This window comes from Pelodiscus sinensis, chromosome 14 (assembly GCF_052426305.1).
Source record: "Pelodiscus sinensis isolate ZL-2025 chromosome 14, ASM5242630v1, whole genome shotgun sequence".
In the NCBI taxonomy this organism is placed as follows: domain Eukaryota; kingdom Metazoa; phylum Chordata; order Testudines; family Trionychidae; genus Pelodiscus; species Pelodiscus sinensis.
In genome coordinates this window covers 6,128,757-6,149,202 of record NC_143065.1, presented here as the reverse complement: position 1 = coordinate 6,149,202, position 20,446 = coordinate 6,128,757, and the positions used below count along the sequence as shown (strand labels likewise).

Below are 20,446 nucleotides of genomic sequence, written 5' to 3'. Positions count from 1 at the left end.
GGGAAATGATCCCGTAGTTGGGACCTTCCAGGATACATCTCAGGAGAAGGAACTCCACTCATTAGGAAAAGGCAGGTGTTAGTAATGGGGGATTCGATCATTAGAAACATAGATAGCTGGGGTTGTGATGACTGGGAGAATCGTATAGTGATTTGCCTGCCTGGTGCGAAGGTTGCAGATCTCTTGAGACATATAGATAGACTTATGTGTAGTGCTGGGGAGGAGCCGGTGGTTGTGGTACATGTAGGTACCAGTGACATAGAGAAGGGTAGGAGAGCGGTTCTGGAGGCCAAATTTAGGCTGCTAGGAAAGAGATTGAAATCTGGGACCTCTCTGGTGGCATTCTCTGAAGTGCTTCTGGTTCCACACGCAGGCAATGGTGTAGAGAGGAGGGGTTTCGATTTATTAGGAACTGGGGAAACTTTTGGGATGGGGAGCCTATACAGGAAGGTCGTTTTGACCCTAACAGGTCAAAGCCCAGACCACAGTTTCAAAGACCACAGGGCCAACCCCCTACCATCCACTCAGCAATTGTGAGACTTTGGTCGAGGGTCTGCACAACCTCCCCCAACACAAAGCACTAACTCAGTCATCAGCTGTTTTCCTACACCAATTGCACCCATATTACAATCAAAGGGTGGTGATGAAAACAGACCTGTGGGTTCTGCAAATCATGTAAGCAGGATACATTATCCCATTTCTTTCCATCCCACCAATTCTACCACCTTTCCCATCCCTTCTCAGGGACCTTACCCACTAGCTTCTTCTGCAGCAGGAAGTCAAGCATCTTTTAAATATAAATGTGGTGGAACCTGTTCCCAGCCCATTCTAGGGCAAGGGCTTTTATTCCAGTTACTTCCTCACTGAGAAAAAGAGCAGAGGATGGAGACCAATCTTAGACCTGCACAGATTGAACAAGTTCATCCAAAACCAAAAGTTCAAAATGGTGACTTTAGCAACTGTTATCCCAGCACTAGACCAGGGCACTGGTTTGCAGCTCTCGACCTCCAAGATGCTTACTTCCACATAACCGCACACTCTCCCACAGATGCTTCCTACACTTCATTGTGACTCATAATCATTATTAATACAGAGGTCTTGCCTTCAGATTTTCCACTGCCCCCAATATTTTCTCCAAAATGCTTGCAGTCGCTACAGCACATTTGCACCAGTAAAGGTTTATAATATTTCATTACCTAGACAACTATCTCATAAAGGGATCTACACAAGCAGACACCTTGCATATGAACATGTTACAACATCCGTGACTGCTCTTGAAGAGCTTTGTGCAGTAACAATGGTTCTTCGAGATGTGTGTCCCTGTGGGTGCTCCACTACCCATCCTCTTCCTCTCCACTTCAGAGTATTCTCTTTGCTCTGGAGTAGAGAAGGAACAGAAGGGGACACAGGCATGCATACAGTTCTTTAAGGCACAAACGCCTCATGGCATCTATAGTACCCTGCCAGCTACTGCTCAATAATCTCCAATCTGTGGTGCCAGATTGACATGACACCTACAGTGGGACACCCACATGAACACTTATTGTGGAGTGCATGTCCCCATTCATCCCATACACAACAATTCCTATGTTTTATGGTAGGTAGGGACCATTACCAATACAATCTTATCCTTCTGCCTTTTCACTGTCCCAAGGGTCTTGACCAAACTTCTGTCAGCCTCTCCTGATGAGCATAATTGTCTCCCTGCCTGGATGAGTAGCTCTTGAAGCACAGGTAGCAAACAGCAAGGCCCTATCACTATGTCACTCTGTGGGTCTTTGTCAATGTCAAAAAAGTCTACCCTCACACTCATACAATGTATACCCTTCATTGGAGCCACTCTGGACTCTTCTTTCAGAGCATCACCACAAAGTCAAACATTGTTTCAATAATTCACAAGAGTCCACAAATATATAGCAAAGATTTACCTACAACTTCTGGGCAACATGACAGCCAGTATGTTCGTGACTCCCTTAGCAAGACTACTCTGTTCATGTCTTCAAGCCTGGTTGAGAACCACATACAACCCCAACAAACAGTCTATCCAGGTGGCTATCCATGCCTTATAAGTGTGTCACTTATCTGAGTTGGTCAAAGGACCCACAAAAGCTGTGCATGGAAGGTCCGTTCTTAAAGCCTTCTCCCATGAAGATTATCACCACAGGCACCTCCTTGATAGGCTTGGGCACACACTCCAAGAACCTCATGACTTAAAATGAATGGACGCCTCAGAAAACCATTCTTCATGTCAAAATATTGGAGCTCAGAGTGGCTCATTATGCTCTCCAGCACTTCCTCCCCACAGCAAGGGCCACCTAATCAAAATACAGCTGGACAACAGTGTATTATATCAATTGATAAGGAGGAGCAAGATTGCAATATTTATGCACTGAACCCATAATATTATGGAACTTGTGCATATCTAACCAACCAAATCTACAAAACACTGTAGTGGACTCCCTCACCAGACATCTCTGCATCTGCCACAAATGGGAGCTGAACATATTATTCAAGATATTCTAGAAAATATTACTTCCCTGGGAATATCCAGAGAGTTCTTTGTAACACCATCCAGTATGAAGTGCCTGTTCAAGGGGAGGACACCGAAACAACTTGATGGGTAAGGTCTCCACCTCGCTTCCTGCTATATGCCTGTGCTACTCAAGTTTCTAAACAAAATGCATCCAAAGACTACTAGTAGTAGCACTATCATGTCTGAGAGAGGTGTAGTTCCTGGAGCTTTTTTGCATGTCCCTGCAGCCAGCTCTCCACCTTTCCTGAAAATGACTTTCCTCACCAAGGAGTCAGGATCAGTCATCTGCACCAGTATCTGAGTATTTCACTGAGTGTGGCTCTCTTCAAACAAGTTTGCTCCCCAAAAATTCAAATGGTACTTGTCAATAGTAGAAAGCCTCCAATCAAGGAAACTTACTTGCAGAAGTGAAAATTCTTCCAGGCTTGCTGCAGCTATTAATCTCTGTCTTCTCTTGAGTCCTATTTGACTTACATTCTCAGTTACTGCTGAATTTACTGACCACAGGCTTATTACTGAGCTAGCTGCTCTCACAGATTTCCATCCTCTTATAAAAAGGTTCTCAATCTTGACCCACCATACCACTGTAAGGTTTATCAAGGGCTTGTTCAGCCTCTTCTCTCGTGTCAAAAATATAGCTTCACCATAGGACCTCAACTTAATTCTCAGTTCTCTAAGGGAACCCTCATATGTTGTTCCCCCTCTCTGGTGATTGACTCTTGAGTTATTTCTGCCTTCATTTGTCCCTCAAGGCCTCATTTCTCATAGCTATTACCTTGGCCAGGAGAGTAGGGAAGCTTGGTATCTTAATAGCAAGCTCGTTGTACATGGTGTTCTCCTGAGATACGGTGACTTTGTGTTTGCACCTTCACTCCTTCCTAAAGTTTCTCCTGAATATCACATTAATCAGAAGATTCACCTACTGATGTTTAACCCTAGCCCTCTTGTTTTGAGAGAAGCAAACTGCCATACGTAGGATGTTAAATGAGCTCTTGCTTTTTACATTGACAGGACTAGACCCTTTTCAGCTTCCCAATGACTCTTCCTCTCTATTGCTGCAAAAATGAAGGGGCACCCAATGTCTACCCAAAGACTGTCCAGGTGAGTTGCAGGCTGTGCCTTGTCCTCCTACAAAGCTGCAGGGTTTCATCCCTCTCTGAGGGTAATTGCTCATTTCACCCTCAATCTACTTCTGTAGGCCTTCTCTAAAATGTACCTCAGACATCTGCAGGACAGCCATCTGTTCTTTGACACACACATTTTTATCAGCATTATGCTTTTGTGCTTTTGTGCAGCTTCCAAAATTGATGCAGTTTATGGTAACTGTCCTGTGAACTGTACTGAATCTACTGTTGTGCAGCTACCTACATGTTGTGAAGTACTGCCTGGAAGTCATGTCAAACAGGATATCATAGACATAGAGACATTACTTGAAGAAGGATGAGAGGTTACTTACCTTGAGTTCTTAGAATGTGTGACACTGTTAATGTTTCTCTATACACACTCCTCCACCATCACCACCACCACTATGTAATCTGTAACTGGATATTTGTGGTTAGGAAGTATCTGGAGTGGCAGCAGGTCCAACCTTCACCATATACTCTTATGCCATAGCATGGGATTGTCTAGAATGCAGATGCAGACTCACAACAGTGCTGATTTAAAAAAAAAAAAATCTCTCATCAAGAGCATGCAGGAACACCCACATCCTCATGTTGGTGCACCCAAAGGGGACATATCTTGAAGATCTTAAGCTGTAGTACAAGGTAGGTAACCTATTCTTTCATAGAAATAAATCTTCTGTGAAAAGTACACTGCAAGTTATACTTTAAAATCCTTCTAATATGTTCATTTTAAAAAAATATTTTAAAAATTCTAAATAAAAACAGTTTTCCTGCCCTTTGTGACTTGTGAGTTGGTTGATTATGCTGCAAGTTTTAATTGCAGCGTCTGGACTTAGAGACTAGTGAGCAGGTATGCCAATTAGAGCAGTCCAAATAAAGCCCACATGCTCAGGTTTCTATCCATATCCATATCTTTCTTCAGGGCAGGTTTATTTATCAATGCAAGACACACAGGCTCAAAATAATACAAAACATTTAGGAGCAGATATTTTCTGGCTTTCTGCTTGCTGAGAAAGGGAGAGGACATGTCCTTCGTGTGCGAGGTTAGACCCATTCCTGATTCCTATGCAGATTCCCACCCAGTCCTTTCCTGGTCTTGAATCGCCGTACTCAAGGGATGGTCGTCTGTATTATGTAGGTTTTGCTTCCTGAGCTCAGTCCTTTCTACCCTAAAGGGAAGAGCCTTGGAACAGGAAATGGGGAAGCTCATACACATCTTCCAAGACCAGCATCAAGTTACAGGGGCAAATTCAGCTTCTGCCAGGTGCTGAGGTTCTCTGAATATGGAAATTAGCATATTTCCACTCCACAAGGTGAGTGGCGAAGGTGGAGGAGAGCAGCACCACTGGAAATGAGACAGAAGTCAATTAATGAGTGAAATGACCAGTGTTTCTTACAACTAAAATCATACTTTAAAATTTTTCTTCTTCTTATAAAAGCCCAGAATCACATTCATAATTCTTTGTAATGAATACGGGGGCAAGGCATTCCCAGGGACTGCCTTTGCAGCTCACTCCCTTTGAGTATGTATCTGAGCATGAGCTTGGACATTTTTATTGAATTATTTAAAATCCCGCTTCTTGGGACTTCTTACTAACTACTGTATTTGGCACTAAATCTCTTGGTTTGAATTTCCCATTTCTGCATGTTAAAGCATATAAAAGATAACTAGTTAGTTTGTTGCAGGTGATTACGTAACAATGCCACTTACTTTAGAGAAAACCATAAATTGTACAAATATAGCAATGTTAGTGTTTTTATTTGTCATACCTATATACGTCTTTAAAAATGAGGTCTGTTTTTAATTAAAATCAGGGTGCAGATTGCAATTCACATTTTGACACTGAGCCTAAATTCTTAAATCCAGTGAAATTATTTACATGTACAAGCATGCTGTTACTTAAGATTCATTCCTTTATCGTACAATTGCTAGAACTAATTTAGATTTTGTGCATAGCACTAGTTTAGATTTTGTGCCTAATCCTAGTTTTTCTTCCAACCTTAGAAGACTGGGATATGCTGGATGTTGATGAAGATGAAAAGCTGACAGGAGAAGAGGAATTTGAGTTACTGGCTGGACCTCTTGGGTTAAATGATCGCCGTATTGTACCTGAGGCAGTTCAGTTCCCTGACAGTGATCCCCTGGGAGCATCAGTAGCAATGGTCACAGCCACCAATAGTATGGAGGAGACTTTAATGCAGATAGGTAATTATGAGAGAAACCATCTCAAGTCTAATTTAAAGTCCAGACATCTTGTTTTCTTGATGTGCTTACAGGGGTAGTTATGATCTCATGGGTCAGTCTGTCTTGCCTCTCAACGTCAGGCCTTCATTTTAACTGTTTTTAGAGAAGCTGTAGTGAAGGAGGAATAAGACACTTTATATTGACTTTAGCACTCTGACTCCCATTCTGCAGCAGGATTCACAACCATGGACACCGAATTGCTGGGGGAGTTGTGATAACTTAAATGGACTTAGACTCATAGAGCTAGAAGAGATCTCAGGAGGTCATAAAGTCCAGCCCCCTGCCCAAGGCAGGACCAATCCCAACTAAATCAACCCAGCCAGGGCTTTGTCAAGCCAACGCTTAAAACACCTCTAGGAATGGAGATTCCACCACCTAAGTAACCCATTCCAGTGCTTCACCACCCTCCTAGTGAAATAGTTTTTCCTAATATCCAATCTAGACCTTTTTTACTGTTACTTGAGACCATTGCTCCTTGTTCTGCCATCTGTCACTGCTGTGAACAGCCTCTCTCCATTCCCTTTGGAACCTCCCTTCAGGAAGTTGAAGGCTACTATCAAATCCCCCCTCACTCTTAGCTTCTGCAGACTAAACAAACCCAAATCCTTCAGTCTATCCTCATAGGTCATGAGCTCCAGCTCCCTAATCATTTGGGTCGCCCTCCGCTGGACCCTCTCCAATGCGTCCACATCCTTTCTGAAGTGGGGGGCCCAGAACTGGACACGCTATTCTAGATGTGGTCTCACCAGAGCCGAATAAAGGGGAATAATCACTTCTCTGGATCTGCTGGCAATGCTCCTCCTAATGCACCCCAATATGCCATTAGCCTTCTTGCCTGTTGGCTCATATCCAGCTTCTCATCCACTGTAATCCCCAGGTCCTTTTCTGCAGAACTGCTACTTAGCCATTGGGTCCCCAGCCTGTAACAATGCTTGGGATTCTTTGGTCCCAAGTGCAGGACTCTACACTTGTCTGTGATGAATCTCAACAGATTTCTTTTGGCCCAATCCTCTGATCTGTCCAGGTCACTCTAGACCCTATCCCTGCCCTGCAGTGTATCTGCCTCTCCCCCTAGCTTAGTGTCATCTGTGAACTTGCTGCGGGTGCAATCCATCCCCTCATCCAGGTCATTAATGAAGACATTGAACAAAACCAGTCCAAGAACAGATCCTTGGCACTCCATTAGAAACCGACCCTCAACCTGACATCGAACCGTTGATCACTAACTGTTGGGCCCGACAGTCTGGCCAGCTTTCTATCCATCTTACAGTCCATTTATCCAATCCATATTCCCTTAACTTGCTGGCAAGAATATTGTGGGAGACCGTATCAAAAGCTTTGCTAAAGTGAAGATATATCACATCCACTGACTTTCTCATATCTATAGAGCCAGTTACCTCATCATAGAAGCTAATCAGATTGGTCAGGCACGACTTGCCCTTCATGAATCCATGTTGACTATTCCTAATTGCTTTCCCCTCTTACAAGTGCTTCAAAATGGATTCCTTGAGGATCCCCTCCATGATTTTTCCTGGGACTGAGGTAAGGCTGACTGGTCTATAGTTCCCTAGATTGTCCTTCTTCCCTTTTTTAAAGATGGGCACTGCATTTGCCTTTTTCCAATCATCCGGGATCTCTGCCGATCTCCACAAGTTTTCAAAGATAATGGCCAAAGGCTCCACAATGACATTTGCCAACTCCCTCAGTACCCTTGGATGTATTAAATCCAGGCCCATGGATTTGTGTATGGTTGGCTTTTCTAAATAGTTCCTAACTTGTTCTTTCCCATGCTGTGTTGCCTAGTGCAGTTGTCTGGGAGCCGACCTTGTCTGTGAAGACAGAGGCAAAGAAAGCATTGAATACTTCAGCTTTTCCCACATCACCTGTCACTAGGTTACCTCCCTCACCCTCTCTGATCACCCTCTTATTGCTAACATGCCTGTAGAAACCTTTCTTGTTATCCTTCACATCCCTTGCTAGCTGCAATTCCAATGCACTTTTGCCTTCCTGGTAACTCCCCTGCATTCTTGAGCAATATATTTATACTCCTCCCTAGTCATCTGTCCAAGTTTCCACTTCTTGTAAGCTTCCTTTTTGTGTTTAAGCTCACCAAGCATGTCCCCGGTAAGCCAATTTGGTCGCCTAACATATTTGCTTTTCTTGCTGCGCATCAGGATGATTTTGTCCTGTGCCTTCAATGAGGCTTCTTTAAAATATTGCCAGTTCTCCTGGGCTCCTTTCCCCTTCATGTAAGCATCCCAGGGACTCCTGCCCATTAGTTCTCTGAGGGAGTCAGTCTGCTCTTCTGAAGTCCAGGATGTGTAATTTGCTACTTTCTGTTCTTCCTTTGGTCAGGATTTTGAAATCTACCATCTCATGATCACTGCTTCCCAGGTTGTCACCCACCTCTACTTCCCTTACTAGTTCCTCCCTGTTTGTGAGCAGCAGGTCAAGATGCGCATGGCCCCTGGTCGGATCCTTCAGCACTTGTACCAAGAAGTTATCCCCAACATTCTCCAAAAATTTCCTGGATTGTCTGTGTACTGCTGTATTGGTCTCCCAACAGATGTCAGGGTGATTAAAGTCGCCCATGAGACTTCTCCTAATATGGCCACCTGTGAAAGCAGATTGTAATAGTGAGGTCTAAGTTTCTAGCCCACTGCTTTGAGGGAGGTTTGGCTGTTGTCAAATTGTTCCCAATCTGTTATCAAACGTTAAAAAAGGTTAAACTGTGTGTAGAACTTTCAGGGTATGCAAACGATGCTTAGTTTTTACAAGGAATCACAAACTAAAATATGCATCATTTGTATTAATTTGTATACAGTTGTTTTGTCTTTAACACACTAGAATTGTCCCTTTTTATTTAGCACTAATTCAATTCATTATAACATTTAAGGCTGTCACGGCTCCATAGAAAAAAGTTCTTCTGGCAGGATAACCTTGGGGGAACAAGCTGCTGCACTAGTAAATCCACATGACCGTGTTATGGCACTACGAAGAGTGACAGCAGCTGCCCAAGTCCTTCTTGCAAGAACCATGGTTATGAGAGCACTCTCACTATTGTCTGTCAGGTTTGTGACATTCTTTATTTCCATTGGGCTTAGTTATGTGCATTTGCTAGGGATTCGGTTTTGTTATCTGGTGGGAACAATGTTACTGATTTTAAATAATCTGGTGCTCTTTTTATGAGGGCTTTCTTTTGAGTCCCATCTTTTACCCCAGTCTGCCATACTTCTTCACTTTCCTTCCCTAAACGACACTTCTTCTTTTCTATATAATGGTTAATGTTTAGAGGACTCAACTGAGATTAGTGCCTAGTTGTGCTGCACATTGTAGAAACACGTAGTATAAGATGGTCCCTGTGCTGGAATGCTTCCAGATCTTGTGGTTAAGGCGCTTGATTTGGAGTCAAGAGATCGGATTATATTACTGCCTCTGTATAGGGGTCTCATACCACAGCCTGGCGGGTGTTTAGGATGCAGATGTAGACATGAAGAAGTGACTTAATCCCCAGTCTTGCACATACTTACCTCTGTAGTTAATTGTAAGCATGACTAGTCCCTTTTTCTGAAGTGGAATTGCACACATTCTTATAGTTTACCACGTTGGTGTTTGTAAGATCAGAACTCTTTCTCAGTTTCCCATCAGTAGATTGGTAATACTTCCTTTCTTCTACCCTTTTCTAGTGAAATAATTTCCCACTAATCAAGCAAGCAGTGTAGTTATATATACAAGCTGAAATTTCCTATTATGTACCTAATATTTAAAAAAAAAAAAAGAAAACCCTGAACTAAAGCATTTTTTCCTATTTTTACAGTGGATCCAGTTGTAGCCTTGCGGCTGGTCTTGAGTCTTTGGGTTTAACGGATATCCGAACTTTGGTTCGATTAATGTGCCTGGCTGCAGCAGGGAGAGCAGGCCTCTCCACAAGTCCATCCACAATGTCCAGTTCTACAGAGCGGTCTAGAGGAGTACATAGTAAAACAAGCAAGCCTATATCTTGCCTGGCCTACCTGAGTACAGCTGTAGGCTGCTTGGCATCAAATACTCCTAGTGCTGCAAAACTGCTGGTACAGTTGTGTACGCAGGTAGGATTGTTATTTCTATACAAACATTTGCCTAAAACCCTGGTATTTTGCCATTGACAATTTTAAATATAAGTTGAAGAGGTAAATTTTGTGAGAAATAGTGTACATAAAGAAGGCACTAACATGCCAAGGACATTGTATGCTTCACCGTACTGTGTGCAGCTAGATGTGAAAAGTTATTTGCATGATGGACTGCTTGAAAAATGTAGCTGAAAGCCGTTCATGTTTATCACGTTTTGTTTTATGAAAAAAAAAAGCAGATGAAAGTAAAATGAAAAGTTTTCCTTCATGCGTTAGCACAAGTGTTGTTTTATTGTTGGTAACTTCATGAATCTTTATTTGCGTCCTGAGATGTGTATTTGCCAATGAAAACATGAACCTGTTTTTAAATAGCTGCTGCTTCAACAGGTTTCTCTAAAAGGTAGCAATCTTTGGTTACACAAATTACCTACATTTTATTGAGTCAACTGCACCCAACACTGTATTTTCATTTTCGGAAAAAGTGGATATATGTAGCACAAGGTGTCATGCATATCTATAACAAGAGCGGGCAAACCCAGGCCTGCCAAGCATTTCTGGCCCACCCAGCTGATTAGCAGAGATGCATACTTACAGGCCATAGCCTGTGTTCCGTGGCTCCTCCCCCCCTTGCTCTGTCCTGCAACAGAGTTGCTTTCAGAATTCTCCTGCTAGCTGTGGAAGGGAGAGGAGAGTTCTGAAGTCATGGTGTTCCCCTGCCCCTGTACCCCATCTTTGCAGAGCAGGGATTGTAGAAGGAGATAGTCTTCAGAGCTGCTCCAGTCTGATGCATGTGACTCAGAGGAGTGGGTGTGAGGGGAGACAACAGAACAGAACAGATTTCCCTTCGAGACAGTGTGGCTTCTCAAACTTAGCCAGCACACAGCCATTCTGTACCACAGTGTGTCTGTGACATACACACTCTCCCATCTTACACACACTCTTACACTTACACTTTCTCTCTCTCCAGCCTCAGTTTCACACCTTCAGCCCGAGGCCTTGCCTCTTCCAGGTGGTTTGGAGCCAGCCCATGACCACGTGCCAAAATTTGGGAAGTGACCCCTTGCAAAAATTATTGCCCACCCCTGATCTATAACCTCTCTTGCACACAAGCTCGTTATTAATTATACTTTTACTGACTTTGGAGTGTATGCAAGTGAAAGAATTGTAAGTACTCCGAGATGAAGAATTGATTTTTATTATATACCTTGTTTTTTGCTTCTCTTATCCACAAATTTCTATGCATTCTAAGTTCCCTAAGGGTATGTCTACACTTGCAACCTATTTCAGAATAGGGCTGCAAATGTAGACATTCGGAATTACAAATCAAGCCCGGGATTTAAATATCCCATGCTTGATTTGCATCTTCCCGGCCGGGCACCATTTTTGAAATTTACAAGCCTGGAATAACTGCCCGCGTCTACACGTGGCATTGAAATGGGTGTTCGAAATAAAGCCCTATTTCGAACTACCTGTTCTTCGTCCTGCAATGAGGTTTAACAGGATGTTCGAACTAGAGCTTTATTTTTAACGCCCATTTCACTGCCGCATGTAGATGTGGGCAGTTATTCCAGGCTTGTAAATTTCAAAAAATGGTGCCTGGCCGGGAAGATTCAAATCAAGCACGGGATATTTAAATTCTGGGCTTGATTTGCAATTCCGAATGCCTACATTTGCAGCCCTGTTCCGAAATAGGCTGCAAGTGTAGATATACTCTAATAGATTCAATTCTCTACCTAACAGTGACAATAACACATTAAACTCTTTGTCCTTGAACCTGCAAGTAACAAATAACCTGTTTCACATTGGTACAGTAGTCCATTGAGTCCAATCAGCTTGTTGGATACAGGTCTTGAAATAGCTTGAAATAGCTGTTCTGTAAATATGCAAATATTACATAGAGGATGCTGGATAACTTTTACACATAATAAACTGCAGTTCTTGAAAAAATCTGTATTTTAAATTTTGTTTGACTAAAAACGTGGATAAATTTAATTTTTTCAATTCGTTGCTTTTCTTCATAGAACTTGATTTCTGCTGCAACTGGTGTAAATTTGACGACAGTTGATGATCCAATCCAAAGAAAATTTTTGCCAAGTTTTCTGCGAGGAATTGCAGAAGAAAACAAGCTTGTAACATCACCCAACTTTGTGGTAACTCAAGCACTTGTGGCATTGTTGGCAGACAAAGGGGCTAAATTAAGGCCGAACTATGATAAAGCAGAAATTGAAAAGAAAGGTAATTTTGTGTATTAAAAAATAGTTCCGTCAATATAGTTCACACAAATCTGTCTTTTCTCATTTATATTCCCAAACAGCTTTGCTAACCTGGAGTTAAGCTGCAGCATACATAGTAGGGATGTTAGATACCATGTAAATGAATAATCGTTTAACCACACAAAATATTATCAGTTACACAACTGTTTAATAGTCCCTGCGGGGCAGGGTGGGCAGCCAGTGAACTTCCAACCCCACTCCTGGAGAGCCCCCTACCATTTTGCGCTGCTGCCTCTCTATCAGAGGCAGCAGCATGGGGTGACAGGCGGGAGCTGGTCCATGTGCGGAGCTGTTTTTTAAACCAGCTCCCCACGCAGATCAGCTCCCACCTGCCACCCCGCACCGCTGCCTCTGATACAGAGGCAGAAGCGTGGGGTGGCAGCAGCCCCTGTACGTGGGAGGTCCAAGCTCACTGCACACAGAGGCTGCACCTGCATCCCATGGAGCAGCCTCTGACCGCGGCGAGCCTGGGTCCCCACCTGTCCCCTACTTTCCCCCTCGCACTGCTGCAAGCAGCTCACATGAGCCAATACATGGGGGGTGCTAGCTTGAAAGCTGGCTTTCCCACATGTACCAGCTCCTACCTGCCCCACTCACCCTACATGCTGGTGCCTCTCTATCAGAGGCAGCAGCATTGTGGGGGGTGCAGGTGGCTCCGTAGATCCAGTGCTCGTGGGGAGCCAGTTTAAAAGCCCAGCTCCCACTCTCCCCCCTCTTGCTGCTTCTAATAGAGAGATGGGAGGGGAAAGGGTGTAGTCGATAAGATTAACCAAATAAGCCCAGGCTCATTGGTTAATCGTGTACTCGACTACATGTTGACATCCCTAGTACATATCCATAACAAGTTGTTGTTTTTTTAAAGAATACTTTGAGTTTTGTAAATGTCAATAAAAGCCACCATTCTAAACTCGGGTAATTGTCAGATTGAAACTTGAATTTCCATTGTCACCTTAATTTTTTTTAAATAGATTTAATTTTTAAAAATCTAGTTTCTGACACAGCATCTTTTAAATGTCGTGAATTTTAAATTATTTTGAGGTTTCTGTTCTCTGTTAATGTTTACAACATTTGTATACATAGGATGGTATGAAACTGCCTAAACATAAATGGCTGTCAAATTCACTAAGTTAAAGGTTAGATTTTTTTCACTAATTTATTCAAATTAGTAATATTAGGTGTTACTTGGCTATAGTAGATTTTTCAGGTAGAAATGTGGTTTTCAAATTGCTGTTATGTCCCTTTGAGAGAAACCTAAATATTTGAAAGTATGAAAATACACAGCTTAGACATTCAGTTCTAACTCTGCCTCATAATGAGGCAGTGGAGCAGGGGGAAAAGCCCTCGTGAGACTTTAAAATTTCATCACTTTAGGGATCATAATAAGTAAAATACTTCACTCTTAATCACAGTGATTGTTCCAGCTCTAGCCTTTTTTATGGGCTTATACAACCCACAATAAGAGAGATATTTGACTCATTCCTCATTAGTCTAATGGCATAAACATTTAACCCAAAGTAATCTTCACCCATTTTTTATTATTATTCCACATGCCTAATGTTACAGAAGTGTCATTAGGCACAGAACTAAGGCTCTATCCTTCCTAAACATAGATGGATACAATTATGCCACTTAACAAAGATTAATGTGTGGTTGTTGGCATCATACCTTGATAACAATCAGACATTTTTACAACAATTAGTTGTAAAACCAGTGGTATAGGGTTCATATTCTAGATCAGGGTGGGGAACCTTTTTTGGCCCAAGGGCCACTGACCCACAGAAAAATCATTTGGGGCCTGCACAGAAGCGAGATGCCAAAAAAAAGGCGCTCCTCACATTCCTCTAACATACCAGTACCTAGGGGGGCCCAAGCTACTAAATTTTGTCCTCCAGCCCCGCAGGGATGGGCGGGCAGCTGAAGAGCCTGCATGGGCTCCCCGTACTGGCTGGAGAGCCCTAAGCCAGGGAGGCTGAATCCAGGCAAGCCGGAGGCCGCATCCAGCCACCCCTGTTCTAGATACTTTATTTGTGGGTTATCAAACTAAATTATTCTCTCCCTTCTCCCGCCCCCCCTCGCTATATTAGTTTGTTAGCTTGGATTTTTGTGCATGCATGGAGTCCATTGACTGCCCGTGAGGCTTGCTAGCAAGGCTCTGCTTGGGTGTAGACAGTATTGGAGCCTTCAAAAGCCTGATCTTTAGAAAGAAATCCTGGCCCAGTGGCACCAGTGGGAGTTTCCCTGTTGATTTTAATGGTGACAGAAGGTTTCTAGAGGATTTTGTGGAAAAATATCAGAAGATGGCTAGTTTTCAGTCTGTATCAGAACAGGGCTTGCCGTTTGTTTGGTGTTTTGGGGTTTTTTTTTGTTTATTTGTTTGTTTTTGTTTGGGTTTAAGATGGCTCTGTGGTATCTCATTGTTTTGTTTAAGCAGGTTTAATTGCCCATTTGTATGCCCATCCTCCCTATGATCCTTCTGCTGTAGGCCCTCTGGAGCTGGCTAATGCATTAGCAGCTTGCTGCCTTTCTTCAAGGTTGTCCTCGCAACATAGGCAGTGGGCTGCACAGCAGCTTGTGCGAACTCTTGCAGCACATGATCGAGATAATCAAATAAGTCCTCAGACCCTTGCTGACATGGGTGGAGATCTACGAAAATGCTCCTTCATAAAACTGGAGGCTCATCAGAACAGGGTAAGCATTATTTCTCCCCAAATATTTTTTATGTGTAATTTATTCTTTATAGAGCTTTTTTTCTTTAGAACACAGAAAAAGTGCAGGTCGTAAATTACTGTGTAAGCAAAGCAACTGACTTCTGGTATTTTGTAGAAGAAATATTTCTCATAAAAGATAACAGTTTGTAGTATCAAACACTGAGCGAACATCTTATGCCATAAAACATTTAACCTGTTTGCTGTTCAGCTTACTTTTATCAAAGATTTTGGCCTAATGCTACTAATTTTGTTGTGGCTACAAATGTACTATAATTAAGATTTAACATTGCGTTATCCCTCTTTTTTCAAAAGAATGAGAGGAGGACCACAGTAAGTTATAGCACCAAAATTATAGATTAAATGGGTGGGGAATGAGGGTACTATATTTTAAATTCCTTATTGTAGTGTCAGCTTCAATAATTAAGGCACTGAGCTTGCAAAAATGGCTTTTCATGAGCATCATCTTGTTGCATCAATAGACCTCCATGCAGGTGAATCTGCCGACATGGAGCCAGTTGTGTACATGCTACCTATTGAAACTGTAGAATTCATTAACTTGATTTTTTTAAAACTAGGGGGTTGTGCCCGCTGCTCGCTACGCTCACCAGCCGCTCTCTGCTGCAGCCAGATTGTGGCCTTTTCACCTGCCTGTGCGGCAGCAGAAGGGGGGCTACCACAAGCCCTTTCTGCAGCCAGATGGGGGCTGGATTGTGGGGCGTGCCCCAGGATCGGGATTGGGGACAGGATGCTGCGGCCAGATGGGGCTGGGCCCCAATTGGGGCCTTGTTGGTCAGGCTTCATTTTAAATAAAGTAAAATGTAAGAGATGGGGGAAAGCCGATTGGTGCGGAGATGCACGTAAATCGGAGGGAGACTTCTCTTAGAGGAGAATCCATTGATAGAGATTCTCTAAGCTGTAGTCAGAAAGAGAGGAGGGGAGAGGACAAACCATGGGCCAGGTCAGACAAACAACCGCATACATAGGAATCCAATGCATCAGGGAAGGGCAGACAAATAAGCAGTGGCAAATTTTTGAAGTGCTTGTACACAAATGCTAGGAGTCTGACTAATAAGATGTGTGAACTGGAGTACCTCGTATTAAATGAGGAGATTGACATAATAGGCATCACTGAAACCTGGTGGAATGAGGAAAATCTGTGGGACACAATCATACCGGGATATAAAATATATAGAAAGGATAGAGCAGGCCGGGTGGGTGGCGGAGTGGCGCTGTATGTGAAAGATAATGTAGAATCAAACGAAATAAAAATATTAAGTGAATCAACATGTTCAATAGACTCGCTATGGATATTAATTCCATGCACCAATAATAAGAAATTAGCAGTAGGGATATATTACCGACCACCTGACCAGGACAGCGATACTGACATGGAAATGCTGAGGGAGATTAGAGAGGCTACCAAAATAAAGAACTCTATAATAATGGGGGATTTTAATTACCCCCATATTGACTGGATACATGTCACCTCAGGAAGAGAAGCGGAGATAAAATTTCTCAATGGCTTAAATGACTGCTGCTTAGAGCAGCTGGTGCAGGAACCCACAAGGGGAGAGGCAATTCTTGATTTAGTCCTGAGTGGAGTGCAGGATCAGGTCCAGGATATAACCGTTACAGGACCGCTTGGGAATAGTGACCATAATATAATAACATTCAACATTCCTGTGGTGGGAAGAACACCTCAGCAGTCCAGCACCCTGGCATTTAATTTAAAAAAAGGGGATTACACAAAAACGAGGAGGTTACTTAAACAGAAATTAAAAGGCACAAAGACTAGAACCAAATCCCTGAAAGCTGCATGGAAACTTTTTAAAGACACCATAATAGAGGCCCAACTTAAATGTGTACCCCAAATTAAAAAACACAGCAAGAGACCTAAAAAAGAGTCACCGTGGCTTAACCACCATGTAAAAGAAGCAGTGAGGGACAAAAAGGTATCTTTTAAGAAGTGGAAGTCCAATCCTAGTGAGATAAATAGAAAGGAACATAAACACTGTCAAATCAAGTGTAAAAATGTAATAAGAAAAGCAAAAAAAGATTTTGAGGAACAGCTAGCCAAAAACTCAAAAAGAAATAACAATGTTTTTTAAGTACATTAGAAGCAGGAAGCCTGCTAAAAAACCTGTGGGTCCCCTAGATGATAGAGCTATAAAAGGAGCAATCAAGGGCGATAAAGCCATTGCGGAGAAACTAAATGATTTCTTTGCTTCAGTCTTTACGGCTGAGGACATTGGGGAGATTCCTGAATCTGCACCGTCCTTTGTGGGTGATGAATCTGAGGAACTGTCCCGGATTGAAGTGTCATTAGAGGAGGTTTTGGAACAAATAGAAAAACTTAATGTTAACAAATCTCCGGGACTGGATGGCATTCATCCAAGGTTTCTAAAAGAACTCAAATGGGTAATTGCTGAGCTATTATCTGTGGTTTGTAACCTATCCTTTAAATCGGCTTCCATACCTAATGACTGGAAGGTAGCCAATGTGACACCAATATTTAAAAAGGGCTCTAGAGGCGATCCTGGCAATTACAGACCGGTAAGTCTAACTTCAGTACCGGGCAAATTAGTAAAAACAATAGTAAAGAATAAAATTGTGAAGCATGTAGAAGAACATAATTTGTTGGACAAAAGTCAATATGGCTTCTGTAAAGGGAAATCCTGACTTACTAATCTGTTACAGTTCTTTGAAGGGGTTAACAAACATGCGGACAAGGGGGATCCAGTAGATATAGTATACTTGGATTTTCAGAAAGCCTTTGACAAGGTCCCTCACCAAAGGTTCTTGTGTAAATTACATGGCCATGGGATAAGAGGGAAGGTCCTTTCTTGGATTGAGAACTGGTTAAAAGACAGGAAACAAAGGGTAGGAATAAATGGTAAATTTTCAGATTGGAGGGGGGTAACTAGTGGTGTCCCCCAAGGGTCAGTCCTGGGACCAATCCTTTTCAACTTATTCATAAATGATCTGGAGAAAGGGGGTAAGCAGTGAGGTAGTGAAGTTTGCGGATAATACAAAACTGTTTAGGATAGTCAAGACAGAAGCAGACCGTGAGGGACTCCAAGAAGATCTCACCAAACTGAGTGATTGGGCAACAAAATGGCAAATGAAATTTAATGTGGATAAGTGTAAAGTAATGCACATCGGGAGAAATAACCCCAACTATACGTACAGTATGATGGGGGATAATTTGGCTACGACATATCAGGAAAGAGATCTTGGAGTTATTTTGGACAGTTCTTTGAAAACTTTCACGCAGTGTGCAGTGGTGGTCAAAAAGACAAATAGGATGCTAGGAATTATTAGGAAAGGGATAGAAAATAGGACCCAGAATATCTTTCTGCCCCTGTATAAAACTATGGAACGCCCACATCTTGAATACTGTGTACAGATGTGGTCTCCTTACCTCAAAAAAGATACTTTGGCCTTGGAAAGGGTTCAGAAGAGGGCAACTAAAATGATTAGGGGTTTGGAACGGGTCCCATATGAGGAGAGGTTAAAGCGACTGGGACTTTTCAGTTTAGAAAAGAGGAGACTGAGGGGGAATATGATAGAGGTATATAAAATCATGAGTGGTGTGGAGAGAGCCAATAGAGAGAAGTTATTTATTAGTTCCCTAAATAGAAGAACTAGAGGACACCAAATGAAATTAATGGGTAGCAGGTTTGAAACTAATAAAAGAAAGTTCTTCTTCATACAGCGTGTAGTCAACCTGTGGAACTCCTTGCCAGAGGAGGCTGTGAAGGCTAGGACTATAATAGAGTTTAAAGAGAAGCTAGATAATTTCATGGAGGTTAGGTCCATAAAAGGCTATTAGCCAGGGGATAAAATGGTGTCCTTGGCCTCTGTCTGTCAGAGGCTGGAGAGGGATGGCAGGAGACAAATCGCTTGATCATTGTCTTCGGTCCACCCTCTCTGGGGCACCTGGTGCTGGCCACTGTCGGCAGACAGGATACTGGGCTAGATGGACCTTTGGTCTGACCCGATACAGCCGTTCTTATGTTCTTAAAATATTATGTCCAACACAAATATTTCAACATTCTCTTTATTTATGGCAGGGGTGAGGAATCTTTTTTGTGTTGGGGGCCACTGACCCACAGAAAAATCAGTTGGGGACCACACAAGTGAGAAGGAAAAAAGCCCCTTGAGAAACCCCAACTCTCACTGATGTGGCACCCAACAGAAACACCTCACTCCTCTGGCACTCCAGCCCCATTGGGGGGTAGGGAGGACTGAGGTTCAAGGCCTCAGGCCATATTAATTCTGGGGTTCCAGGGTTAGTGGATTATGTGTGTCCCCAAGGCTCTGGTGGGGCCAAAAATGAGGGGTTCAATGTGTGGAACAGGACTGCCAGTGAGTGGGATAGGAACAGGGGTGCAGGAAGGGCTGAAGGGGGTGCAAGGTCTGGGTAGAAGGTAGGGTACAGGAGCAGGCTTGGGAGTAGGGTGTCTGACTAGGAGGAAGGGTGGAGGAGCAGGCTTGGGGGTAGGGAATCTGGCTAGGGGTGAAGAGGCAGGAGCAAGCTGGGGCCAGAGTGTCTGGCCACGGGGAGGGAGCAGGAGCAGGCTGGAGGAGCAGGCAGGTGTGGGCTGGGGGTGCTGGGTCTCGGTGGAAGGAGTGAGTGAGGAGCCTGGGGGGTGCTGGGTCTCGGTGGAAGGAGTGAGTGAGGAGCCTGGGGGGTGCTGGGTCTCGGTGGAAGGAGTGAGTGAGGAGCCTGGGGGGTGCTGGGTCTCGGTGGGGAGTGAGTGAGAGGCTTGGGGATGCGGTGCAGGAGCAGGCTGAGGGTATGTGTCTGGTCAGGAGGGAGGGGGCAGGAGCAGAGTGGGGGCAGGATGTCTGACTGGGGAGAGGGGGTGAGTGAAGGGGCTGGAGATGAAGGGACTTGGGAGCATTTACTTGTCTTTGAGCCCTGTGCCAGTCCCTGGCTCATCCTCCCGCTTTTCTCATTTGCTGGAATCTGGCCAATGGGCGCACAGGGAAAGCCTCCAGACAGCACGCTGATGTGCTGCTGTTTCCCCAGCCCGGGAGGGGGATGCACTTCTTACCCATGCAGCGAGGATTAGGGCTTTCTCTCCACCTCTTCCCAGAAGTCAGGGCTAGTGCTCCACCCACACAGGGGAGGAGTAAGGGTGAGGCTGTGGCACCAGGCAAAGGGGGCCTGGACCGCTTCGGTCAGTGCTGCCAGGCACCTCCTTGCCTGCCTTACAGAAGTGTTGCTGGCTACTGCAGCCCTGAATGTGGTAAGGAGGGAGGGAGACGGACTGGGCTTGGTCTCGCCAAGACAGCTCGGTGCTGGGCTTAGGACGTGGCCACTCGGCCAGCCAGGAACACAGGGCACTTCACCTGGAACCTGGCGCTTCTCCTGAGCTTGCTGGCCCAGCAGCCCGTGAGCGCCAAGAACAACAGTGGCACAAGCAAGCAGCCCTGGAGCAAGTTGTG

The 20,446-nt window shown here is 43.8% G+C and overlaps 1 protein-coding gene across 8 annotated transcripts in view; it reads left to right on the top strand.

Annotated features, from left to right (window-relative positions):
• HERC1 (HECT and RLD domain containing E3 ubiquitin protein ligase family member 1) overlaps positions 1–20,446 on the top strand; it is a 219,518-nt gene that overhangs the window by 154,450 nt on the left and 44,622 nt on the right. For 7 of the 8 annotated variants that reach the window (XM_089781918.1, XM_089781916.1, XM_089781913.1 and 4 more), the window contains 5 exons: positions 5,663–5,863; positions 8,799–8,973; positions 9,720–9,990; positions 12,033–12,246; positions 14,716–14,972. In XM_089781918.1, coding sequence (XP_089638044.1) covers positions 5,663–5,863; positions 8,799–8,973; positions 9,720–9,990; positions 12,033–12,246; positions 14,716–14,972 — 1,118 coding nt within the window. The remainder of the gene's footprint in view (positions 1–5,662; positions 5,864–8,798; positions 8,974–9,719; positions 9,991–12,032; positions 12,247–14,715; positions 14,973–20,446) is intronic. The other variant, XM_089781917.1, reaches the window with a different exon arrangement.